This window comes from Balaenoptera borealis (assembly GCF_965194805.1).
Source record: "Balaenoptera borealis genome assembly, chromosome: 7".
Taxonomy (NCBI): Eukaryota; Metazoa; Chordata; class Mammalia; order Artiodactyla; family Balaenopteridae; genus Balaenoptera; species Balaenoptera borealis.
The window spans coordinates 127,441,166-127,468,238 of NC_138864.1; the positions used below are offsets into that span (position 1 = coordinate 127,441,166).

General features: G+C 48.4%; 1 protein-coding gene and 2 long non-coding RNA genes across 9 annotated transcripts in view; 2 read left to right on the forward strand and 1 right to left on the reverse strand.

The window, feature by feature from the left end:
* The window catches only part of LOC309631991, a 41,404-nt gene extending 32,584 nt beyond the window's left edge, over positions 1-8,820 (forward strand). The window contains exons 8-10 of one of the 4 annotated variants that reach the window (XR_014246667.1): positions 6,431-7,776; positions 8,027-8,406; positions 8,698-8,820. This is a non-coding gene — a long non-coding RNA (uncharacterized lncRNA). Of the gene's footprint in view, positions 1-6,430; positions 8,407-8,697 lie in introns of all 4 variants that reach the window. The other 3 variants (XR_014246668.1, XR_014246669.1, XR_014246666.1) reach the window with 3 other exon arrangements.
* The window catches only part of PAXIP1 (PAX interacting protein 1), a 48,013-nt gene that overhangs the window by 13,043 nt on the left and 7,897 nt on the right, over positions 1-27,073 (reverse strand). The window contains exons 2-10 of one of the 4 annotated variants that reach the window (XM_082398940.1): positions 24,679-24,742; positions 20,428-20,551; positions 17,831-17,944; positions 14,784-15,419; positions 9,268-9,661; positions 8,688-8,782; positions 2,124-2,219; positions 1,059-1,196; positions 311-432 (exon numbers count right to left, since the gene is read on the reverse strand). In XM_082398940.1, the coding sequence (XP_082255066.1) occupies positions 311-432; positions 1,059-1,196; positions 2,124-2,219; positions 8,688-8,782; positions 9,268-9,661; positions 14,784-15,419; positions 17,831-17,911 (1,562 nt within the window). In that variant the 5' untranslated portion in view covers positions 17,912-17,944; positions 20,428-20,551; positions 24,679-24,742. The remainder of the gene's footprint in view (positions 1-310; positions 433-1,058; positions 1,197-2,123; positions 2,220-8,687; positions 8,783-9,267; positions 9,662-14,783; positions 15,420-17,830; positions 17,945-20,427; positions 20,552-24,678; positions 24,743-27,073) is intronic. The other 3 variants (XM_082398937.1, XM_082398938.1, XM_082398939.1) reach the window with 3 other exon arrangements.
* On the forward strand, positions 24,749-27,047 carry LOC309632002. The gene is made up of 2 exons (XR_014246692.1): positions 24,749-26,458; positions 26,836-27,047. It is a non-coding gene; the product is annotated as an uncharacterized lncRNA (long non-coding RNA).

Here is a 27,073-nt window from a genome sequence, read left to right on the forward strand (position 1 = left end):
GGCAGGGATGTTTCTGTAGAGCCGACCCCGGCTGGGAAGGAAGCGTACACATGGGTCACGAGATCATCACTAGGCCTACCTTTACCTTACTGCTGTTACCTAGGCTAAATTGCATCTCATTAATTCATCTAATTTCACTCTTCTGCTAGCAATATCATACATATCGTTGCTATCCTGTTAACAGACTTTGGTTTTCACACCCTGATTTCCGTCACAAAACTATGACATATTAAGAAATGCAGAATTGCTGAAACAGCCGCTACAGCGTGCATAAACCGAAGATCAAGGACGGCTTCAGAACCACGCTTACTCTTTACAGATGAGCACCGTGTTGCTGCGGCAGAGATAGCCCGTGTACTTGGCACCTGCCAGGTAAGCCATCAACTTCAGGTCGTCCCTGTCGCGGTCGACAAATCCAGTCACAGAAATAATCTAAGGAAAAAGAGCAAGTAAGGCCAAAATACAACAACAATTTAACCCAGTTAATACAACTCTTTCTTCTACATTTTAGTTGTTTTATAGACACGTTTGTTTCCGTTCCTTCTCTGGCATCACGAGAGGTACCCAGTGACATCATCTCTAAGAATGTCAAAACCAGAACTTTGTTAACGGTGAAAATGTTACACACACAGCCAGCAAGGGGACGGAAAACAAACATACCAAATATGGGAAAACCATTTTTGTGTTACTATGACACCGTTCAGATAATCTTAATGAAGTTATACTATTAAGCGTATAAATAGTAGTCGGCTCTCCTCACTGATCCCAATTTTGAGCTCAGCCGAGTGGGAGAAGCCACAAGTGACAACGTCTGGCCAACAGCAGCCACTTCTGGTGTAAGACGCTTGCTTTACTTCAGGAATTTATGAAACGGGGTCAAAAGACTTAGGAGGATCAATGAAAGAGCGACTCTGTGCAGGAAGCCACGACTGTTACAGGAGAACAGAAGGAAGTAAGATGTCTATCGTGCTCGGCACCGGCCCGTGGGCCGTTCGCAGCCCACGGAGGACACGGGAGCAGACAGGCCCGCCCGGCAGAGGAGGAGGGGTGAGCCTTACGTGCTGGGAGCACGGCCTCCCCCCGGGCGGGAAGGCCACGGGGAAGTGCAGGGCCCGATGGGGCGGCACGAGCCGCTTCTTCTTCAGCACCGCGTTCAGCCAGTGCGCCGTGACACACCTCTTCCTCTCCTTCACCGCCTGCAAACGCAAGAGCACGGGCTGGTCTCGGGGGTTTTCACTGCAGGCTAAACACAGACTGTAAGGCTGGACAGCTAACAAGGCCACCTTTAATGGGAGTCCTATAAATAAAGGAATTTCACGAGCTTAGCACTCAATTTACTGAAGTCATGAACTACAAAGGTGTCGCAGGTTAATTTTAACACACCCCGAAAACGTTACTGGCCACCCAAGAACAAGAGCCGACCACGGGGAGAAGAGCTACACGTCTGACAACCCTGGAAATAACTGCAGTCATGGAAGGAGATGACATTTCTGATCATCAAAATTAAAACCGCCCCGTGAGAACACAGAGGGCCCTGCACACAAGTCATGAAAGAAGGTAACTGCTCACCTAAAATTAAGCACAGGGCACCTCCCCAGGGGCACCACTACCTACTCGGTAACAGGGGTTCCTCAGAGGCCGTGTGTCACACACACTGACACCCGTCTGTCTACAAATAACGTTTTTAAGCAAAGAGAAGAAATGAAGCTTCAGGGGATGAGAGCAGGCGATACTGAGGGGTAAGCTTCTGCTCTGCAGGGGCACAGAAGCTCGGGGGACGAACCGGGTCGGGCCTGCGTACGAATCCCCCAGCAGCTAAGAAATCCTGCTTCCGCCCGCTCTTCGTTCAGCGCGGCCCTGGCCTGGAGCAGAAGGCCGTCTACGCTCCCCTAGCACCACCTGGGACTTCCCCGTCTCCGTTCCTCACAGAGAGGCCTGGTGGCCACAGAGCTATCTATCTATCCCACCAAAGACCGCTGAGAATTAGTAAGACACAATTTTCTGTTTTTAGAGGTAGAAAAGAGTCCTTTCCAAACACGATCATCGCTAGAGTCACTCAGGACGCTAACACGGTCCAGAGGAAGGGACAGACTGGGTCCCATCGCAGCTCAGCCCTCACTCACCTGTGCGAACAGCCCGCTCACTTGACTCTCACAGAGCAGGTGCGTGCAGCGGCTCGAGAACGTGGGGTCCACAGCACCTCCGTGCGCCTGGATTATCTAGACATGCACAAGACCCAGAGTTACAGTCAACTGCCAGTGCCCAGGGGAAGGGAGAATTGTAATTTCAAATCAGATGGCTATTAAAAGAATCCATTATACATTTTCATAGTCTAGTTCCCCAAAAGTATAAAAGATACGTTATCGGTTATATCTACAGACTTTTCCACCCTGCACTGTACAATAAAAATGAACTTTAACACCATGTCATCTGAATTTCCAGAGGGAAAGTGGAATGTTCTTTCTAAAACAGGGTTTCTCAACTGGGCACTACAGACCTCTCCCCCTGAGACGCCAACAACACTCCCCCAGCTGCGACAGTGAAAAATGTTTCAGACATTGCCAATCGTCCCCTGGGGCTAGAATCACTGCTTTTAAGAAACTTTATTCTAAAAGGGGGAAGAAAAAAAAAAAAAAGTCAAAATGAAGTCTGTGAACACCAGAAAATTATTTTTAAAAACAGATTCAGTTTTTTGGGGTGAGGGGACTGTCCCGTACCTCGACTGCAGTGGTTACGTAGTTGTGTGGCACTAAGGGGAACTGGTCAAAATTTAAAACGCTGTATACCAAAAGAGCGAGAATTTTATATGTTAAAAAAGACCTGCCCCACGAAACAATTCCATTTCATTTACGACTTCTTAAAATTTTTTATTAAAAAAAAGTTTTTTAAACTGGAGTCTAGTTGATTTACAATGTGGTGTTAGTTTCAGGTGCACAGCACAGTGATTCAGTTACACATACACGTATACAAATCCTTTTCTTACAATATTCTTTTCCGTTACGGTTTATCACAGGACGTTGAACGCAGCTCCCTGTGCGCTACAGCAGGACCCTGCCGTCTGTCCATTCTCTGCGCGCTCGCTTACACCTGCTGACCTCACACTCCCTCCCACTCCATCCGCCCCCCAACACGCTGCCTCTTGGCGACCACAAGTCTGTTCTCTGTGTTCATGAGTCTGCTTCTGTTTTGTAGATAGGTTCGTTTGTGTAGCATTTTAGATTCCACATCTAAGTGATATCATATGATATCTGTCTTTCTCTGGCTTACTTCACTCGGTATGATCATCTCTAGGTCCATCCATGTTGCTGCAAATGGCATTATTTCATTCCTTCTTACGGCTGAGTAATGTTCTGTTGTAGATATGTACCACGTCTTCCTTATCCATTCATCTGTCGACGGACATTTAGGTTGCTTCCACGTCTTGGCTATTGTGAATAGTGCTGCTATGAACACAGGGGTGCGTGTGTCTTTTTATAGTTTTGTCTAGGTTTATGCCCAGCAGTGGGACTGCTGGATCACACAGTAGCTCTAGTTTTAGTTTTTTGACGAACCTCCATACTGTTTTCCATAGTGGCTGCACCAACTTACATTCCCACCAACAGTGTAGGAGGGTTCCCTTTACTCCACACCCTCTCCAGCATTTGTTATTTGTATTTGTTATTTTTAATGATGGCCATTCTGACCTGTGTGAGGTGGTACCTCATGGTAGTTTTGATTTGTATTTCTCTAATAATTTGTGATATTGAGCATCTTTTCGTGTGCCTATTGGCCATCTCTATGTCTACTTTAGAGAAATGTCTATTTTAGGTCTGCTACCCATTTTTCGATTGGGTTTTTTTTTTTTGTGGTTGAGTTGTATGAGGCTGTTTGTGTATTTTGGAAATTAAGCCCTTGGCGGTTGCATCATTTGCAAAGATTTTCTCCCAGTCAGTAGGCTGCCTTTTCATTTTGTTTATGGTTTCCTTTGCTGTGCAAAAGCTTGTAAGTTTGATCAGGTCCCATTTGTTTATTTTTGCTTTTATTTCTACTGCCTTGGGAGACTGACCTAAGAAAACATTGGTATGATTTAAATCAGAGAATGTTTTCCCTGTGTTCTCTTCTAGGAGTTTTATGGTGTCATGTCTTATGTTTAAGTCTTTAAGCCATTTTGAGTTTATTTTTGTGTAGGTGTGAGGGTGTGTTCTAACTTCACTGATTTACATGCAGCTGTCCAGCTTTCCCAACACCACTTGCTGAAGAGACTGTCTCTTCTCCATTGTATATTCTTGCCTCCTCTGTTGAAGATTAGCTGACTGTAGGTGTGTGGGTTTATTTCTGGGCTATCATGCCCATTGAGCCACTGATCCATATGTCTGTTTCTGTGCCAGTACCACATGCTGTTTTGATTATTGTAGCTTTGTAGTACTGTCCGAAGTCTGGGAGGGTCATGCCTCCTGCTTTGTTCTTTTTCTTCAGGATTGCTTTGGCAATTCTGGGTCTTTTATGGTTCCATATAAATTTTAGGATTATTTGTTCTAGTTGTGGAAAATGTCATGGGTAATTTGATAGGGGTGGCATTAAACCTGTAGATTGCCTTGGGTAGTATGGCCATTTTAACAATATTAATTCTTCCCATCCAAGAGCATGGGATAGCCTTCCATTTCTTTCAGTCATCTTCAATTTCCTTTATTAATGTTTTATAGTTCTCAGCCTGGAAGTCTTTCACCTCCTTGGCCAGGTTTATTCCTAAGTATTTTATTTTAGGGAGTATGATTTTAAAAGGAATTGTTTTTTCTACATTCCCTTTTTGATATTTCATTATTAGTATAAAGAAATGTAACTGACTTCTGTATGTTGTATCCTCCTCCTACCTTGCTGAATTCATTTTTGTGTGGAGTCTTTAGGGTTTTCTGTATGTATGTTATATGAATATAATGACAATTTTACCTCTTCCCGATCAATTTGGATACCCTTTTATTTCTTGTCTGATTGCTGTGGTTAGGACTTCCAAAACTATGTTGAATAGAAGAGGTGAGAGGGCATCTTTGTCTTGTTCCAGATTTTAGCAGGAGGGCTTTCAGCTTTTCACTGTTGAGTATTGTATTGGCTGTGGGTTTGTCATAAATAGCTTTTATTATGTTTTGGTTCCTCTATACTCACTTTGGTAAGAGTTTTTATCATGAATGGATGTTGAACTTCGTCAAATGCTTTTTCTGCATCTATTGAGATGATCATGCGGTTTTTGTCTTTTCCTTTGATCATGTGGTGTATCGATACTGACTGATTTGTGTATGCCGAACCATCCTCGTGAACTTGGGCTGAATCCCACTTGGTCGTGGTGTTATCATCTTTTTTATGTTTTGTTGGATTAGGTTTGCTAATACTTTGTTGAGCATTTCTGCATCCATCTATGTTCATCAAAGATACTGGCCTGTAATTTTCTTTTTTGGTAGTGTCTTTGGCTTTGGTATCAGGGTGATGGTGGCTTCACAGAAGGTCTCTGGGAGTGTTCCCTCCTCTTCAGTCCTTTAGAAGAGTCTGAGAAGGATTGGTGTAAGTTCTTCTTTGTATGTTCGGAAGCTCCCTTTCTGTCCTGGCTGATCTCCCTGACAGGGAGGGGCCTCCCAGGGTGCAGGAACCTTTCCTCTTTCACAGCTCCCTCCCAGGGGCACAGGTCCCATCCTGATTCCTTTCTCTCCTTTTTTTCTTTTTTCTTTTGTCCTACCTAGTTACGTGGAGATTTTCTTGCCCCTTCAGAAGTCCGCGGTCTTCTGCCAGCATTCAGTAGATATTCTGTGAGAACCGTTTCCACATGTAGATGTATTTCTGACGTATTTGTGGAAGGAGGCGAGCTCCACGTTGCACTCCTCTGCCATCGTGATCCACTCCTCTCCATTTACTACTTTTAAAATTTGATTTTTATGTTGATTACAGTGATGCATAAACATAGTTTAATAAGGCCCAGGACAAAACCAGCAGTTTGCTGTCCCATTCACTTTCCACTCCCCTAAGGCTGCCATATCCAGCTCTTTAACTCTTTCTTCTGGTAATTATTAATATATTCTAACTAATACATTCTATGCTATTTCTTTGTCTTTTAGCTTTAGATGTTATCTACCAACCTCCTACTGTGGAGGCCACCTTCCCCCCAGAAGCTCACACACACACACACACATGCGCGCACACGCACACACGTGTGCACACACACACGCACACACACACACACACACGTGCGCCTTCCTAATTTAGCTCTATCACAGTCCCTATTTCAATCAGCCTTTGGGATTTGATACAGTACGCCTCGCCACCTGGTCTATCACAGCACGCCAGGATGAAGTTCCTTTCTGGTACCAACTTTTGCTTTCCCTGGTGTTTACAAATGCCTCATTCCCCTCCTTCTCACCTGTCTTCTTCTTAGCTTTCCATGTACCTTTCGCTATTTCTTTCCCAGACTCTTCAAAGAAATGCAACGTGCTGGCTCAAAAGCATGTCTCCGGACCCTCCTCCCTCCAGGGGCCAGGGCTGGACTCGGCCTGGAGCGTGGGCCAGACCAACAGAGCGCGGCGGGCGACGGCACGCGGCCTCAGCAAAGCCACGGGGGAGGCGGCGCCACGCTGAGCAGACGCGCTCCCTGGAGAGGCCCGGGGCGGGGGCGTGGGCCCCCCAAGAGCCATGGGGGCGGCATTCTAAGCGGTTCCTGCAGCCCAGCAGAGCCCTCAGATGTAGCCTCCTGGGGGCCAGGGCTCTAGCCACCTGCTAAGCCGCTTCAGGACTTCCAGCCCACACAGGAACCACGGGGTAGTAAGCGTCCGTTGTTTCAAGTCACTGAGTCTTGGGGGAGTCGTCACACAGCAACACAAGACGAACGCAGTGTCACCTCTGCTTAACACGGTCCAGCCCCTCCAGTGACCTGTCTCCTCCACCCCGTGCCGTCCCTCCCGGAGGCCGCCCCCCGCTCCGGGGTTGGCCGGTCCCTCTCCACCCGCTCTCACGCCTGTCTGGACGGCCCTGCACCCTCACCCTCGGAATCCCTTCCCAGCTCTGGGTCACACCCCACCCTTGGCCACACCCTCCTCTCGGCTGGCACAGCACGTTTGTAAGAATGGCACATGGCAGGCACAGTTTTTGACTGGGGGAGTCCGAAAATATCTTCATCCCACAGTCCCATCTGACTGACGGACTGGATATGGCATCCCAGGCTGGGAATCTCGGGCTGCCTTTGAAAGCCAGACACCCGCCCAGGTCCCGTTGGTAGCCTCCTCAGCCCTGAGCCCGGGCGGCCCTCACACACTGCGCTTCCACGGCGGCCCCAACAGCGCCCTCTTCTCTCCTTTCAATCTGCAGAAACGCCCTTCAGTTGTAAGCGACCTTCTTTCAACTTTCTTGCCTTCATTTCCTCTGTTCCCAAACTTCTAGGATTTAATTTTGGACCTCTCGGACTAGCCCTTTAACTGACAAACAAAAACAAAACCCCCCAAAACCAAAAGCAAACCTCTTCTTATCTCTGAATTTTATTCCACTTTTTTTTTCGGGATAGTTTCTAAATATCATTACCCCCTACACTTCCATAATTAAAAAAAAAAAAAAACGTCCACCGTTGTAACTCAGACAGGCGTCTCCTCCCCTGCCCCTGGCGACTGCCCTCCTTCGCGTGCTCAGTGCTTCCCAGCCAAGCCCCAGCCCAGCCACCTCCCGGGCCTCCCGTGCCCAACATCTCACGGCCACACGCGCACCTGCCCACGCTCCACACGCTCTCAAGACGATGGGGAGCAAACTCCGGTCCCTACAACGTGCCAGGTAAGTCGGGTCTTGGAAGGGACGGCCTGGCCTTGGTCTCCGGCCGTCCATGCCTCCTGGACCCCGACCCTAACCCCGGCCCCCGGAGCGTGCTCTCCCTCTGCCGCGCCCCTTCTGCGCCCCCGCGGCCGTGCCGACGTCACTCTCTCCACTGGGACCCCTCCCTCCCCTGAACTCTTACTCGGCCTCGGCCTCGCAGACGGGGTCCTCTGCTTAACAAGCACCCGCCCCGGCTGGCGCCTTTCTCCAGGCTCTCCCGCACCCAACGTGCTGTTCACTGCCACCTGAGCGTGCGGCTGTTCCTCCACCCGTCTCACGGTTTCCTCGCTCCTGTTCAGTCACCAGCGTTCCCTGCGTCTGACAGTGTGCCTGGCACGCGGCGGGGGCTTAAACACCAACAATGCTTGCAGGGAAGCCCACTGAAGATGCATCTGAAGCACACAAACTCATGTTTTTAAAGAAAATTGGACTCAATTTTGATTTGTGGCACTGCAAGTGTTTACTTTTCCTTTTCTTTAAAGGCCACTGTGCAAACTAATAAATCAATCAACGGACTCAGTTCCACACCTGGACTAGAAGACTCTGAGGTCTCTTCCAACCACTCGCCTTTGGAGAACAGAGATGACACAGGTACATATAAGTCCAGGGTCCCAACCCGAGGGCACCAAAACCCGATCTTCTTCCCACACCCCCGGTTATATACAAGTCATCTGTGCCACTCAGAATTTCAGGACTGAAAATAATCTTAAGAAAGTCCAACCTTTTCCCCTTACAGTTAGGAAAACTGAAGCCCAGACAGCGGATCTGCCCAAGGTCCCAGGGGGTGTTAATAAAAATGCCCATAACACCTTCAGATATTATATGTATGTGTATACGTATATGTATACGTATCTGCATCTCGGTAACCTTACCCTTTTCCAGGTGGCCAGCAGCTGTTTGTCAGACATCTGCTCTGGATAATCCGCAACTGCGAACACACATCCCAGTAAGAAGCCTTCCTCTGGAACTAGAATAGAATCATAAAAATTAAAGTCCCAACCCCATGAATGTGTGCACAAAACATAAGCAAACTCATTTTGCAGAGTTCACTATGAACGTGTGAAGCGAGTCACGCCTGACCATCACGTATCCACCAGTACGGTGAGGACCTCGGGCACACTGCTGCAAACATAGTTGCTCGCCTGTCTACGTCAAGTGACCGAGAACATGAAACCAACGGCTCCTGCCTGGGCACTGAGCATCCCGAGCTGGTCCCTGCGGCGGCCTGATGTTCTATGGACGCCAGTGTTCACCTCAGGGTATGGCGTCCCAAAGTACCAAAGAAATCTAACTGTTCCGTCCTCGTAACTACACCCTCTGTTAGGTAACGAGACCCCCATTCCCCGTTTTCTAAGCGTTATTTTGGCATGAATCCTTACCCTACCCGCAAACACTCTCCAAGTAAGTACGAGACTTTTGGGAGAAGAAAAAGGAAGAAAGCACATTACTAACTCTCTACTGCTGGGTCGTGTCCGAACAGCTGGTGCGGCGGCTGGCACGGCAGGGCCTGGGGCGCCTGCGTTTGCATCTGCTGCTGGTGCAGGCGCTGGAGCTGCTGCAAGTGCGCGAGCTGGTGCTGCAGCGCCTGCTGCTGCGGGGGGAACTGAGGCTGGTGGGCCTGCGGCGGCGGCCGAAACGGGGGCGGCGGGTAAGGCTGCTGCTGGAGCTGCAGGGCCTGCTGGGGCGGCAGGTGCGGGACGGGCGGCGGGGCCGGCGGCGGCGGCGACAGATGCGGCTCCGGGGTCACTTTCGCCTGGCTGAGCAGCGCTGCGTTCGCGTGGCCCTGCTGGCCGTGGTTCACCTGCGGCTCTAAGGTCTTCGTCGGAGCTGCGAGGGACTGTAAGATCTGGAAACAGAGATCAGGCGAGGCGGTCAGCAGCAGCTGCTGGCGGGCGCTCCCCGCCCTCGTCAGGAGGGCAACGGCACGCCCTACACGCCGTCAGCCAGACGTTCGCTAACCGCACGGTGCAAACACAACCGCCGGCGTCTCCTGTGCACTAAGCATCACCAGTCTCAGTGAAGCAGATAAATTCATATTGTGAGACATCTTCACCAAAATGGGAAACTAACCTAAGTGAAATGGAATAAGCTGATGAGTGAAAGTTGACCGACACAAGCTCAAGTGGCTGACGTGCTCTAGAGCAGAGGGACGGGTGTCCGGCCACACTGACCTCGCCGGCCCCGGGGCGCGGCCTTGTCCCTCCGGGGCCCCCTCCTGCCCGGCCACGAAGGCACCGGCAGCCGGAGAGCCAGACCCAAGCCTCCTTCCCACAGCTGCTGCTTCCCAACGGAGCAAGGGGTCCGGCAGAGGCGGACGCAAAGAGCCCAGCCGAGTGAAGGCACGGGACACAAGCGGCCCTGGAGAGCAGCCGCCGGCCCCTCCCGTCTGCGGTCGTCCTGCTCTGCCACAAGGACGAGGGGCGGAAGAGACACCAGCACCAGGCTTGCTCGCGTGGTCGACCTTCCCCCAGCCGAGAGCCCCTCAGCACAGCTGGTGCACTCGCCTTCCTCAGAGGTGATGGGAGCTCCGCACGTGGGACAGAACACCTCAAGCTAGAGAACCGCCGCCAGCCAGCCGAGGTTGAGTGAACCCTCCTTCCCAGGGACAGGAGTCGGCCGAGAGCTGAACAAGCTGCAGGGCGGGAGGGGGCAGGACGGGGAAGCAGGAGACACCAGCTCACTGAGCGTCAGATCGCCTGTCATTTTACTACCCTGCGCAGCGCTGGATGTAACAAAAGAAACGTGTCATATGATGAATCTTCCCAACATGCTCAAGTAACAAAAATTGGAAGCCAACTTCCTATGGTCAAGGAAACCAGTAACAAACAGATTTTACCAAAAGTCAATCGATACAATTTATCCCTATTAAAACATCCTTGTCATTTAAATAAAACTCCAGAAATGCAACTTTCACATAAACCAAAAACCTATACAAAAATCTCAAATATGTTTTTGACATGTGTCTGGCACTTAAAACAGACTCCAAAACATAAAGGTTATATAATTTGCAAGAGTAACAGACTTTGGATTTAGTGGTGAAACAAATTAAAATTGAAATAAGTTAAACTCAAGGGTTTGAGTACATCTGTCTTTGAAATCACCCTATAGGTAAGACATCTCTATAAGGAGACTCTTTGGGTACTTCAAAAACTCCTCAAGTTGAGCTCTGAGCAGGAAAAAAAGTTTTCAATACGTTTGTAATTAACAGGATAACTAATTCTTCTCTATACAAGTATTAAAAAATACCCAGGAAAGTGGAGGGAGAAATGAACCCCACCACATCCCTGCCCAAGTATACGGAACAGCATTTGGGATGAACATTTCCATAAAAAAGCAGGCGGGAGTGGGGAGGGGACCCTGCTTGGATATCTGCAGATGGGCCACGCGCCCACACGAAGGACGCTGGTCTGGCGCAGGGGTAACGGGGTCGGGGTGGGAGGGAGGTGTCATCACTTTACAGCCTGTGGCGCCATTAAAATGTAAACTTTCGTCCATATATTACTTTCTCACCCCCAGAAGTAAACAGCCTGCCCGTCTGCCGTCATGAACAGGGCTGACCTGACTGCTGCCCGGGGCGTGCTGCTGCCCCCCAGCTCAGGGGGCTCGCGATGGCGTCAGGTGGGCCGGCAGGAACGCCCGGGGCCGGGACCCAGCTGGAGGCCCCTTCCACGGCGACCACGATCTGAAGGGGCTGGGGGAGGCCAGGACGCGACAGGGGGGGCAACTGAGAGCAGACAGAGATGCTGGCAAGAGCCCAGCCGGGCTGAAAGGTGGACGACGGCCTGGAAAGCCGTGCACGCACCTGGCCAGCCCGGCTCGGGAGCGGGCACCCTGTCAGCCCAGGGGGGGTGAGGTGCCCCTGAGGACACCGTGCACGCTCATCAGATGGCTTGTTCAACCCTCTGATCTGCCTCCGGCTGAGAACCGATGTTAGTCCTGAAGAATCGAAGAAAAAAGAGTCTCAACTGCTTGGGCACGTAATTCGCCACATGCAAACTACAGTTTTCAGTGAACGTCGAGTCTGAATCCTTCCCTCCTGGTTGTCACAGTCATTATTTAAACTGCTTAATACCGAGAGCCACAACGTTTTACATAAAACAGCATGACACACACCACACGGCTCCTAACCTCCAGAAATCTGCAATTTAAACAGGAGTTTGATGGTTGCTATGTTTCCTCAACCCCCTGATCTAATTTTAAACCAAATCTTTTATTTCTAACATTTCCAAGATTCATTTTCTTCACATCTAGCAGCAAAATGTCCTAGTGTTCTGACACTGCTGAAGAACCCTCAGAGGATCTCTTCGTAAGGGTTCTCGTTAGTGATCAAAACCATTCCCTCGCTAGAACTGGTCCCGCGTCTGCACGCGGCTGAGTAGATCAGGTCCGTCTTCTGCGGAGGTCTGGCCTGCAGGACGACGCAAAGGCAGAGATACGCCCAGCCCGCCCCCCCCCACCCGGTGTAGTCAGCATTTCCATTTCCAATGAGGTGAGTTTACCTCTACATCCGAATGGAGGGAACTTGGGATTTAAGTCAACATCCACTGTATCTGAAAACTGCGGAATCCAGTAGAAATGGCCAGTCACTGATCCGCGGTGCTTTCCACCCGCCAGTGAACGGAGAGCACCGCACATCCGTCCTGTTCCCACTCCTAGCTCCTCAGCCGACGAGGGGGAAAGAGGCTTTGCACACCTGCTCCGGCATCCTCCCAGCGCCCACGTGGGTCTCCGCCTGCCAGCAGGGCAAGCCCCCTGGACGGCCCAGGCCTCCTCTCCAGACCAGCTGGCCCTCCAGCCTCCCCCGCCCCCAATTTCTGATCTTCTCTCCGCTCTGCCTCTGGCCTGGCATCCGCATCCCGCCCTCCCCGCGTGCTCCGGCTTCCGACCACCTCCTCGCTCCCCGCGAGGTCCCTACAGAGCTGGGTGCTGACGCGTGGGCCCAGGTGCCCACAGGTGTGCCCACTCTTTCCTGGGCTCCACCTTCTCCCCGAGCCTTGGTGACACCGTCGGGCGAGGCCTGGCCCTGCCATTCTCTGACCACCTCATCTCAGGGGCCTCCTCCTCCTTCCCTCAGCCACTCGCTGCCAATCACCCTTCAGACTCAAACTCACCTCCCGGCCCCGCGGGTTAACACAAAGCGTGACGGGCCGGAGCTCGGGAAGGCTGGCGCGCGGGAAGTGAGCGCACGGACGGAGCCCCACTCCACGGGGCGCAGCTGCTGCTCAGCCCTGAAGGACGGGCACCGTCCAGACTTCAGATGCCAGCTCCGTTCTGCGACACCCTCCACTTCTCAAGGCAGCCCAGAAACCCCATCGTCACGGACAATCTCACGATTTGGGCAAACAAATCAAATTTAAGTTATCTGGGCCAAACTAAACGTGTTGAGCGGAACGCGGCCCGTCAGTGACTGGTGCGTGACCTCGCTCTCCGCCTTCATCACCAAAGCCACCGCGCCCCCAAAACTGCCTTCCCTTCCGGGCTGCCAGGTACCCGTCACCGCGGGGCTGCGCTCCACGGCCCCCTCCCCGCCTGGGCCAGACTCCACTGGGCTCATGCTCGCTGACGGCCCAAGCCGGGGTCGCCAACTTACACTGGCTCCTAACCGGCTGCGGTAACACGTCTTCCCAGAATCTCGGGTCGACTGTCGGAACCTTGCCCCCGAAGTCCCTGAGCCCCGTCTCCCGCCACACACTCTGCCCGCCTTTCTCTGATGCCACCCCTCCGGCGTCTCGAGGACCAGGCGCTATCAGCTGGTCACTGGGAACCCGAGGGAGGGAGGGGAGGAAGAGCACTTTTCATGCATCTTCAACCAATAAAGACTCGTTAAAACCACCCCCGCCATCAGACTCGATTGTGGTGCTGCGACTCGTGATAAGCAGCAGCTACTGGCCCCCCGCCCCGACCAGATCCCCCAGTGGCTCCTTACACGGAAGAGAAGACCCTGCGTGTCAACCTCCACCCACTCACCTACGTTCAAGCCTCACTGACCCTCCTCCCTTAGAACAGGGGCCCCAACGCCCCGTGAGGAGCCGGGCCGCGCACAGGAGGCTTCATGTGCCGCTGCCCATCGCCTGCACCCCCCCCACCCCCGTCCGCGGAAAAACTGCCTTCCACGAAACCGGTCCCTGGTGCCAGGAGGGTTGGGGACCGCTGCCTTGGAACACGGCAAGGTCACGCCTACTCCAGGGTCTCCACAGCTGCCGCCCCTTCACCCGCAGCTCTGCCCTCCGTTCTGCCAGGGCCGCCTGGAGTTGAGTCTCCACTTAATTTAAGGAGCCTCCTCCGCCAGCGGCCCTTATAATACACGGCCCCTTGTTACTGCCTTCCAAACACCTATGCTGACCGTCGGTCTGCTCCCCCTCAAGGAGGGCGGGGGCCCGTCTGTCTCATTCACCACCTTGCCTCCAGGGCCCACAAATACGCAGACGGGGGCCAAAACACCACCCGACCACCTTCTCTCCGTCTTCAAGTGGAAAACGTTGACGAAAACTTTCAAGGTCCATCCTGTACCAACAAGCTCCAATCACAAAACTGTACATTAAAATTAAGGCTTCGTCAACGAATGAAATAATTTACGTTATGCTATTTGTCTACCGTGAAGTTCGGTATAAGCAAACAAGGAACAGCTGGCAGACTGCAGGCTTCTCCTTGCTGCCACTGCTAATGAGACTGAGCAAGAGTGGAAGCCGTTGTCCGGGGACAGCGCCCGCCACTGGCGTCCTGGTGCCAACTCAGCAGTCAGGTCTCCAACTACGTGCCCGCCGTCACCCTCTCGTACACGGCATTTATGACACTGAAATACGTATATGTGTACGTATACACAGATAGAGACTGTAGGACACGCTCTCAGGCAAATAAATACTGCTTGTAAGCTACTTGTCCTGAAGAAGCAGAAGACAATAAAATAAATATTTAAAAAGGCTGTAAAATCCAGTATTTAAATCTTTGCTTTTCAAAGAGTGACTTACGTGCGCTACGTTGGCCGGCCGGTTGATCTGCTGAATGTCAGCACTGTTAGTGATGTTTCGCAACGTCCGCACAGCTGGACTCCAAGCGGCTATCATCTCTGACCTTTCGGAACTCTGGAGGTTTTGTCCTGAAGCCATTAAACTACCGCGGACCTCGGGGGGCAGGATGTTCCCTGGGACCGGCGGCACGTTGGCGCACAAGTTAATTAACCCGGGCTCCTGGCCGGGAGGCAGCCTGCGCTTCGCCGCCGCTAACTGCGGGACCTCCGCGGGGGTCCAGTTTAAATTTCTCTCTTGTTTTTCAGGGGACGAATCTGAAGAATCGTCAAACATCAATTCCCCTTTAGACTTTTCAGTGTTCGATTTGGGTGAAAACTGCTGGTCCCCCGAGGGGGAGCCTTCCTGAGAACTGGCGGGGCTCGACTTCTCGTCTGTGCTGCCCTCATTTTGGGAATCTTGTTCCTCGTTTTCCACCCCCTCCTCGTCCTCGTCCTCCTCCTCTTCCTCTTCATAAACGATGAGACGAGGGTGGTAAAGTGCTTCGTCCTTCTTCGTCTTCTCAGATATGCAATCCAGGACCCAGTCGGGCGTCACGATTTTAATACTTGCTCTCTTTAAAGCACATTCATATTTCTCCTGCGGGTGAAGCACAAACACACACAAACAAAACTGCAAGTTTTATCAGATTTCCTAGAAGTATGCACTCGAAGCAAGAACTTTAGGAGAGGGATACAGCTCCTGTTGTTGCCACTTTACCCAGAGGAGAAGCTCACATCCCTTTTAGACAGAGAACACGAGCACAACGAACCGTGTATCAACGGTCATAGGACGGCCTCAGGTCTGCCGAATCAGCTCTTACAAAGGCAACTTTAAGTAACGCTACGCACAGCTAGGAATCCTGAGAGAGACTCTCAGGAGCGCAAGGCGGCCTGCCGTCCAATCTGGTTGTCACTGACTGCCGCTCTGTGCCAAGTGTCACTGAGGACGGGGCACCTTCAGGGCCACAGGCAGTCCTGGGAATGCGGGGACGCTCCTCAGTCAGGTGGGCGAGTGTTTATGGAGCTCATTCTACCTAAGACACAAAGGCCGCAACGATTCTCTGACCTAGCGAGGCTTCTGACTTAGTTCTGGACGGAAGTTAAACATGCAGCGGGAATACAACAGAAACCCAGCGCGAAGTCCCGCGGGCACTGGGCAGGGGCGCTGACCGGCAGGCAGAGGGCGGAAAGGAAGGAACGCCCGAGGGAAAGGGAGATGAGCAGGGACTCTTAAACGAGAGTTACGTGATAAAACAGCTTTAAAATAAACAAGCTTGGAAACATGGCTCGGTTAACCGACAGAGTCTGACCCACCTGCTCTAAAGCCTCGGATAACAGCAATTCTCGGGAAAACACATAATTGGGGCCCTATGCTAAATCCAATTCCTGCTGTTGGCAGGGGGCCGGGCTGGAGGATCCGAGGGTCTCTCCCCAGCTCCACCTTCAGCCTTCAGCGGGGGTGAAGTATTTACACCCAGAAACCAGCTCCCTCCTCCAAAGACTAATCAACCTACTTTGTTTTTCTATTGATTGTTATGAAATTCCTTCATTCTTCTCAATTTAAAATATTCAAGAATACAAAGGATAGTTTCATCATGCCATTTATATATTTTCTCCAAAAATTTATCAAAAAATGCAAAAAAATGAATTTGCTTTAAACATGCCATTTATTTTTTGTGTGTAGTCAGCTAGTCTGTTTGACAAATCCACTCTATTCATATGCTGCCTCAAATTATAATTTGACTCTTCAGAAGTATTCACTCATAGTTTTAAAAGTTATAAAGACTTCATTCCCCTTAAAGTAGCTACCTAAAATCAAATGATTTATTTTTAGCCATAAATGAATACTGATATAAAAAGAAACCCTACACTATTTAACCAAAGAATACTACTTATCTCTTAAATTGCTATGTAAAATATAATTTTTTACTCAAGTAGATTTTAAGATTCACCTCAAATTTTCAGAGTCTCCGCTTGGACTGTGCAGCTTACTAAGTTACAACCAAACTCATGGGCTGACAGGTTATTTTCTTGTCGGGAAATGAGCATGAGGAACAGCATACATTTACGGGCTACCTCTGCTTCAAAGACGCCCTAGAAAGGGACCCTCTTGGCAGGTGGGTGTGTCAGCCTTCCACTCCCCCTCGCCCAGGCCCGGCCACATGCCTCCCACCCCTCCTGTGAGTCAGTGCACTCGGGTGAAACACACACAGCGTTGATTCAGACTGAAGGCAACAAAAAAAGGAGGTAGTGACTGACATGTGGAAACATGAGCTACTCAAAAGACTTTCCTACTATAAATAGGCTTAATTCTCAAACTTATAAATAATTGTTCATGGAAGGAAAAAAGCTTGATTTCCACACAACAGTCGTTCTCAAACTTCATGTGCCTCAGGGTCCCCGGGCTCCCCCTTTCCTGGCAGGTTCTGATTTACTAGGTCTGGGGCGGGCTGGACAGCCTGCGGTTCTAACAAGTCCCGGGAGGCTGATGCTGGTGACCTGGGACCCCACCTGGGACCCCAAAGCCCTACAGCCCTCCAGTGCTTAGAGAGAAGAGCCCTGTGCTTAAGGAGGTACACACAGTTTTAAATATTCCAGATTATTAAGAAGGACAGTACACTGAGAGCTTCACCAAATGCATGTTTATAACTATCCTCAGTACAAGCCTTTTAAAAAATTGTGAAGAGGACTAATACGTATTGTCACAAAAATGAACTGAAGTTTCAGTGGACGTAAAAGGAAACTCTTAGAGATTCAAAAAACTCTTATTTTCAACATGAAATAAACCCAAATTTCTTTGTATTTAGAAGTCACATCTGGCTCAAAACAAAATTTATAATCATCTCACATCCTTTGTGGAATGAAGCTGTGTATAAATAATATAAACTAATGTTATCAGCTTTTGTAAAACGGAATCCAGTTAATTTAAATGAAGTTCAAAGAAGACACCTGATTACTGGGAATACTTAAATCACATTCAAAAAAGGAGAACGTACATGGGACGCTTACCCCCTTTGGTTCTGGAACAACCAGGTGCGTGCACTTCTTGTCGAGAGTCAGCTGGCAGCCCCCGCCATGGAAGGTGAGCATGGCCCACAGGGCGCTTCTGTCCTCAGGGGACACCTGGCAGGAACCAGAAAGCAAGCTTTCATCAGGCAGCTCCACCTCTGCTTACCTACTTGCTCACTTTATGATTAAAATACACTGTGACATCATAACAATTTTGCTTTATCTACTTTCTCCCTTACTGAATGAAATTAACCTAAGGGTATTAGTGGGAAAAACAGATGAGCTTCTAGCTATTTGCTTGTTATAATAAAAACTTTTACTCCTATCGTAAGTTTTATAATCGTCACTTTTTTTGCCTTGTCACCAAGTAAACTGAAAAATACTTATATCCACACTCCAGAGATTGAATGGAGGATTATTTCGTTCTATAACAAAACTGATAGGAAAAAGAACTAGTACACCACTCTATCTTCCACCTGTGTCATTTTTTAAAATGTTTAAATACAACAGTACCAAAATCATATTTAAGGAACTCCTTAATAATTAATGGATAACAAATAAATACTAAGTATGAAATGGATAAAACAAAAGGTAAAAATACAGTGGTGCGTAAGCTCAGGGGAAAACGTAAGTATCAAACACACAGAAAATAAGGCAAGCATAAAAGGAACAATTCTTATGCTTGCTGAGCGATGAAGTGGAGACTCCAGATGGAACGGCTCACGTGGTACAACAGGTTTCACTACAACAACCGACCAGCTACCATTTATTGCCTGCCTCCTCTGTGCCAGGAACTGTGCCAAGGGCTCCGCGTCCACCCCTAATCCCCGTGACCCGGTGGTGGGCTGCACACTCACAGAAATGACAGCTAGTAACTGGAAACCCAGACCCGGCTCCAAGCTGTATTTTCCCACTGCTCTAGACTGCTTCTCTAAGGGCGGTTACGACCAAACGTAATTACTAAAAAATAAATTTTAGCGTCTCAGAGACAAAAGAAACATTTAAGAGAAATAAAGGTGTTAATCCTAAAATAATCCTCTAAGTCAATTTTTTTCTAGATAACTTATTATAAATTGTGAATTATGGTTAAGACTTCTGAACTTTGTCTCAAGTTAATTTTTTTAAAGTGTTGACAAATAGCATGTTTTTTCCTTGTTAACTGCCATTATTCAGCCAGCCAAAAATCTAACATTCTATAGCTACTCTCATCCATTTTACAAATATTCCCAGAAATTATTTTGCATTCCGTACTACTCTGTGAATACTAACAAGAACACATTAATTTTACAAAATCACTTTAAAAATCATTATTTTATCTCTCTTTAATTTAGTAAGGCAGTGTCACATTTCAGGATACTGGATCAGAAGATGTTATTTTTCTTAGAGACTTTCACAAAAACATTTATATCCTGCAGCCTTTGGAGGTGAGATTTAATTACGTGATAATACAGATTACTCTAATGAATCATTACATAATCTTTACTTAAAACGAAAGAAAACCCATAATCTAGATATGCCTTTATCACAAAGACTGGTCACCCATCAGTTAGGTATTATTTTTATTTCACTGACGGCAGTAACTCTAGTCCTGTACCCTGCTGGCCTGGGTCCTGGCCCGGGTCTCAACAGGGCACAGAAGTTGCTGTGGAAAGAACATCACATCGGGAAGAAGGGAGGCCTGGAATGGACACAGGGCCGCCAAACTCCAGCTAAGAGCAACTCGGAAAACCTCTGAGAATCAGGTTCTTCATCGGTGTACGTTTGGGTTAAATGACTGAACGTGTGTACCAGCTCATTCAATGAATCTGTATCAGCATAATTAAGAATGCTCTTTCCACACCAAAATGTTAATGATAGTTACCTAGTGGTGACAGGATTATGGGGACATTTTAATTTTTATACTTTTCTGTATTTTCCAAATTTGCAAGAGCATTAATTTTATAACTGGGGAAAAGTGTTTTTCTTTTTTTTAAAAAGTAATCTTCCTAAACTACAAATCTACGGTCTCAGCTAAGAAAGCCTGGATGTCTCCTCAACACCTTACGGCTAAGGTCTGGAAGTTTCCAGGCGGTGTGTCGGGCCTTCCTGATCTGTGTGTGCCCCGCCCCTAACCTCAGCTCAGCGCCCGCGGCCCCTGCACTCCCACAGCAAGCTGCCCCTCTGAATGCGCACCACCGTCCCGAGCAGAGGCTACACCTCCACCCGCGTCCCTCTCCAGGAAAGGCTTCCCTCTGTGCCCCGGGGGCGCCCTCCTTCTCCAGGTCTCCCCGCCAGATGCTCCTGGCCTGCGGCTCCACCAGCTCCTCCTCGTCCCGCCTTGCTTACGAGCTACCACCCTACCGACTGGAGCCTAGAGTCTCAGGTGAGAATCAACGTCCTCCACTTTGGTACCTTCGATAGGACCCAGCACAGTGCCAGGCACATGGGTAGGCAGTCAAGAAATATTTGTTGATTGAGATGCAGAATGGAAAGGGCTTTGATCTCTTTAGTCTTCGAGATTTAAACGAGGACCCTGGCCAGGCTCTCCATCGGACTCGCGACCTGCCCCCGCAACCTACCCAGCCCACCACAACAGAGGTCTCAGCCTGCATCAGTACCGGCTCAGAGGAAGGCAGGTGATGTCTGTGCTTCCCAACTTCTGCTGGCACAAGCTCCCTTCCCTACCTCTCCCTGGAGAGCTCTGGAAGACTCCAACAAAGAGCTCCAGCTTGTGTCAACACCCTGACGGGAAAAGACAGAAGGTCACTGAGAACCGCCGAGCAAACAGTCCTCGCACAGCGCCGGAGCCCTGCCGTGCGCACGTGTGCGTGTGCAGCTGCTCCAGAGGCCTACTGGGTGCCGGCTAACCGTCATGATCGCCCCTCCTGGTGCTGCTCCCACACCCTGCACCCGCTCCACCTCCGCGTATGTTACAGTCCCCTTCTGGACCGGGCCCTCACCCGAGGGGGGAACCTGTATCCTCATTTATCCGCACCCCTGGGCGTTGTTCCTGTCACAAAGCATCCTCACGTATTTGGTGAACCGAAGTCCTTTAGCTGCACACTGAACATACGTTTGTTAGTATGTCTCACAACTGAATTCACATTTTTTAGCAACCACAAAATACTAGTGTCCCCAGTGCACTTTTCTGAACCAGCGCTTCTTCGTATGAACTAGTATCAAGTAAAGCCTTCCCCAGTCTTAGCTGAACGATCTTTATTCAAATAAAGCAGAGCTTTCTTTTCACCGTCACGAGTGGCGAACTGTGAGAATAAGTGCAGTAACTGACCCATAAAGATCATACCGACTCTGATTGTTATTCCTAACGAATGTACTTAAAAGGCTATAAAATTCTGCCAGAGCGCTTGCTGCGTCCGCCTTGGTCCACTCCAGGCCCAGCCGCTCCCCACCTAGAGAAACACCTGCAGCCGGGCTGCTTCCCAGACGCCCATGCGTGCCCCCCCTGCTTCCTTCACGGGGTCCCCGTTCTCCTCCTCCACTGACCTCACCTGTAGCTCCTCAGCCCAGAACCCGAGGTCTACCTAGACCCCTAAGCCTGTGTGCCAGCCACAGAGCCCCGCGCTGCCGTCTTCCCACTCCCGGCTCACCGAGCAGCGCAGAGGGGCACCAACTGTCGCTCCGCACTGCTCCCTGGGGCCCTGCTCCATCCCTGCAATAAAACCAACCACTACGTCTGACTTCACTCTCTGACTTCACTCTCCGTCCCTAAGCATAACACCCCTCCTCCGGCACCACCTCTGTCTACTTCCAAGTCCCCTTTCTCCCCAGATCTCCCTAACCCCACATGTTACTCGAGGCTCTCTTCCTATCTGCTCCCCTCTCTAGCCCCTCTGCAACGAAGCAGTAGCTCTCAGCCCCTCACGCCCGACACTCGGACAGTGAGGGGCTTCAGTCCGACTTCATCATCTTCCCTCAAAGGTCAGGGTCCTCTCTGTTTCCCACGTCTGGCGATGTTCCTAATTTGGAAAAGGAAGTCATCTGACTAGTGGCCTCCTGTGGAGCACCCGCCACAGGCTCTGCACGCAGAGGCCCACTGTGAGCACCGGCTCCTCTTTGCACAGCATCCCCAAGTCCCCAAGACCTTCTGATTCCCATCCGTTCCCTAGATCCACGCCGTCTTCTTCTACACGGTGCTAACCTGAGTCCAAGTCCTCATCTCAAGTCTAAAGACTGTGACTGTCCCTCCTGCCCACATTCCCATCCTTACCCTGCCCTCTCTGTCCTGCTTAGAGCTCCCAGACCAGTTCCACCTACAAGATTGCAGGTGATGTTAATTTGTTTTTTTCCTGTGTTTTCCAAATGTTCTGACGTAAACGTCTGTGTTTGCAATCCAAGATTAAATATGTAAGAGTGAAACAGCCGGCTACTTTATCGAGTTTCCCGTATTCTCTGCCCGCCTGCCTGCGCGCTTGTTCTTCTCCCCTCCGCCCAGCCACACGGCCTGTTCTGAGGCCGGTCCCCTCGCACGAGCCTCTGTGCCCCCATCCGGCTCCGCTCCAGTTCCGCCTGTCGTTTCAGGCCCCTCACATCTTGCCACCTCCACCAAGGCTTTCCTGATCCCACGGTCTACACCAGCGCCACCTGCTCTAAACTCACACCCCAACACCCGTGCCCCCGATTTAGCACATCCTGCATGTGTGCCAGGCGCACTAAAACCGTAGATGTTAAGTGTACTGCATAATAACCTGTTACATATGCCGGAACCTTTGTTAAATGTAATCTCAGCTCCATTTCTCTCCAAGACTAAAAAGTTCTCCAGTGCTAAACTCATCGTTAATATTTAATCATGCCTAACCCCTAATTTTAAACCCTGTTTTAAATTCACATGCTCTTGATGTTCTTTTTTATTTCCTGAGTCGGGTCCGCTAAGTACCACGTCACTATGACCTTGATCCCAGAAAATACCCACAGGACTCCCTGCCCCGGCTTCTTCCTCTCTCTCTGGATAGCGGGCTCTGAATCATGAACCCAGAAATCCAATCAGTACAAATATAATTAAATGCAAAATTTACATTTTAGCCACAGTACACTGTGTTTATGCATAAGGAATAATAAAATATTTTCATTTAAAAAACTTTTCTGATATTTACTATACATTTGGAACATACAGAGAAGTATAAACAATAAAAATTACATGTAACCACAGTATCCATCATGAAAAGATTTTCATCTTAGCCAACTTTAAAGATCATCTAAATATACATTTATAGCTAAGATGTGAAAAATGCTGAAAAATACAAATACCAATAAAATTCTGGTTCTTAAGGGGGAAAAAAGCCAACTTTTCAAGGATCTCTATTAAATCAATGTAGCAAAAACAAAAAGAGAGGATTTTATAATTTTAAAGAACTTTCAGAATTTACAAGAGACACAAAAACACAGTAACAAAATTAATTTTACTTATTGCTTGGACAGAGAAGGGATCATGGTGATACCGTTTGTACGAAAAGCTGAGTCTGGCCGATAATCTAACAATATTAAACTAATATTACCTGGTCCCATAATCCTCTACTACGAAGGTGTAAGAAAAAGGCAAGATTATAATCAAATTCCTTTTCGTCTCACCTAATATTCTTGATACACCCCTTTCTCAAAGGCTTCCACAGAGATGGAAGACTAAACGCCTTCTCAAAACTATCACCTTAAGAACTACAGACAGGGATGAGGCCTATGAGGTCAGAGAAAATGGGAGCCCTCTGAACTGTGCTTTTTCCTGCCCAATGGCTACTACTTGTTCCACGTAATCTAAAAAGTGCGTTTAAACCAACACCAACTTGATTTTTCATAATAACTGTCTACAGTTTGAGGGTTTTTTACCTAGGGGGTTGAGAGGACAGAATACCATAAAAGAATATTAAACATTCACTTCTCACACTACCCAGAATTCAATGCCATTAACATTTTGGTCCCTCTCACAAATATTTCTTATATATTATATTTGGTTGATGTAATACTGTACATAACTATGTTATATCCTGCTTTTTCCCCAGTTAAAACATTCCCCATGTCTTTACATATATTCATAAAACAAACTTCACAACTGGCTACATAGCTAGATTACTATGTAAGTGTACAGAACAGGTTTCTTAAACATTTCCAAATCCTGGGTCATCTGATTGTTTCCAAATTTACCCTCGTATAAATAAAGCTGCGCTGAACACCTTTATGCATCAATCTGCCCTCATTTCTATCAATTTGGGATAAACTTCTAAACACAAGAGAACTGCAGGGGAAGCAGAAACACTATTTTATGGCTCTGACCCGGCTCAACTTTTCTAGGAAACCACTGCACTCCTGCCGGGGGAGGGCAAGCTTGTCTGAAGCTCCGCCAGCACCGAATACACTGTTACAAATTTGATAAGCAGAAAATCTTATCTCAGCGCTATTAAAAAGTTCACGTCTTTGTTTATAAAGTGTATCAAATGTTTTGTTATACTTATTTGTAATTCCTCTTTATAAAAAGTTGTAAATTCATTTTTCTGCCTTATTTACTGAGGTCTTATTTTTTTCTTTTATTGATCTGCATGAGCCCCTTATTTATTAATAAAATTCTCTGCCTTTATTTCTGAATGAATTTTCCTTGTCATCTTTTAATTTCATTTTTACTATGTTTTCATATTCAAGTTTTAAATCTTTGTAATCCTTTAGAAAGACCACTTTCACCCATTAAAGCTCTAAATCTTAAGATTAAGTATGAATATTTAAATCATTTTAAGTGTGTCATAAGGTCATAGTGAATATGCAGTTTAGTAAATAACACTGGTTTACAAATACATCATAAATCCGATCATATAAAAACTCAGAACTGTTATGTGTATATAACACAAGACTAATTGTACTATGCTTACCTGAGAGAGGCAGGCAGTGATTCCAAAGAAAATCTGACATGACTCCGGAGAAAAGCCATTTACTCTGTTTTACAGTTATTAAGATTCCAATGAGATGAGATTAATGCAAGCTCTGTTTCACTAAGAGACATTTCCTATTGGCCCGTTTGGACATTGCCCACCCTCTGCTTCCCATTCAATCCATTTAGGAAAGAGACAGACTTAAGTTGACCAAAGAAGAGTGCAGGGCAGACTGGAAAAAAGAGAAGTTGACGGCACAGAAAGAACTGAGAGGTTTTCCATAAAGTGCATTTTCATATCCAATCTCTCCACTTATATCATCAATAAAATGGGTACAACATACTCATGGAAAAAACATCTAACTATATACACACACACATGCCTATACATGTACACAACCACACATGGCATGGTGATCATTTTAAAAGCAAATTGAAGGTCTTAAGTTTACTTTAACATGATTACTCTGTCACACAACAGAATCTTTCGTAAAAGAACGTGACTTCTAGTTTTATTACCATCATGAACTCTGTGAATTTGGGCAAGACAACCCTGAGCTCCAGTTTTCCCTTTGTTAAAACAAAAGTCAGAATACGTAACTCCCAAGATTCTTCCCAATTCTAAAGCTCTGACTTTCAAATTCATTCCACACGTTTTCTGAGAGCTTACAGAGTGCAGACACTGGGCACAGGGCTCTCCATACGCAGGCATGACCTCTAGGTGCCGGTACTTTACGGTCTATTCAAAGCAAGCATGACTTTTTAAGAATCTGGAATGTCTAGAATTCAAAAGGGTTAAAGTATTACTTCTCTTTCCCTACAGGAGAAAAGTACACCTCCTGAGACAGGTGAATTAAGAAAAAAGATCAGACTGAAAATTCTATTGCAGTTTGGAAGTCTCCTACACAGGTCTGAGAAAACCTCATAGAGATTCGGGCCTGCCGGGCTGCCTGAGCTCTTCAGACCCCAACATCACGCCTTCAGCCCCATCATCCAAGCTCCGCTTCCATCCTCCTACCTTAGTTCAGGGATTGCCTACTTCCAAAGACTTGGGGAAACATGAACAAAGGCTAAGAGTGTGTTGCCTAACCAAGTCTCAGGAGTTCTCTTTCTGTTCCTTTAACCTTCTTTGGGACAGGCAGTAAGAGCTCAAACAAAATGACAACTTCTCAGGAAATCCTTGCGTAGAGAGTACACGAGCCAGGCCAGGAAAAACTAGCCTCTTATCCTCAAAAACACCCCTTCCACTCCCAGTCTTTTTTCACCTGTGCTTGTAAAGAAAACAAACAAACAAAACTCAAACTCCTAAAAAACCAAAGCCAAAAACAAACCAGGAACCAATTTCCTTTAACTCTTTAGACTGTGGAGGAGAAATCTTAGAATTTTTGAGCTGGAGTTGCCAGAAGTTCTGCACATCCTCTAAGAACTGCTTAGAAGGAGGTATTTTCTCTGTTTATTTGAAGTCTCCTATAAATACTTAATACAGGAAGATTCCCTCCATCTGCATCGCTTCAGTAATAAATGCCTGGCAGAGCCGCACAACACGGTAAATAACATCTCCTCTGCCGGGTCTAACGCTAGAACATCATGACCGCATAGTATCAGGTACCTTAACAGAAGCGATCTCCAAAATCAGATTACGCTTGGAATGACCCTGCAGGGAAGCGTCACACCTCCAGGGTGAAAACAGCGACTCTGAGGCCTAGAACGCGGAACAGCAGGCTGCGGAGGGCTCACTCCTGCTTCCAGCACAGTGTGTGTCGTGTGTGTGTGTGTGCCGTGTGTGTGTCAGTGTGTGTCGTGTGTGTGTGTCAGTGTGTGTCGTGTGTGTGTGTCGTGTGTGTGTGTGCCGTGTGTGTGTCAGTGTGTGTCGTGTGTGTGTGTGTGTGTCAGTGTGTGTGTGTGTGTGTGTGTCAGTGTGTGTGTGTGTGTCGTGTGTGTGTGTGTGCGTGCCGTGTGTGTGTCAGTGTGTGTCGTGTGTGTGTGTCAGTGTGTGTGTGTCAGTGTGTGTCGTGTGTCAGTGTGTGTGTGTGTGTCAGTGTGTGTCGTGTGTGTGTGTGTGTGTGTGTCGTGTGTGTGTGGGGGGGGTCAGTGTGTGTCGTGTGTGTGTGTCTCAGTGTGTGTGTGTGTGTGTGTGTCGTGTGTGTGTGCGTGTCAGTGTGTATGTGGGGTGGGTAGTGCCAGGGCCACACTCAGGAAACGCTGAATGAACCAACACGTAGTGTGGGGCAGCTCCTTGGGGGCAGGAACGAGGCCCTGTCGACCCCACTGTTTTCAGAACTGGGCCCACAGTAGGTGATCAACATGAGTTCTGAATTAATAAACCAATGTAATTAAAAAGAATAACGGTGCATGATATAAAACTAAAAATGTCCTGATGTTCTCTTCTCCAATTC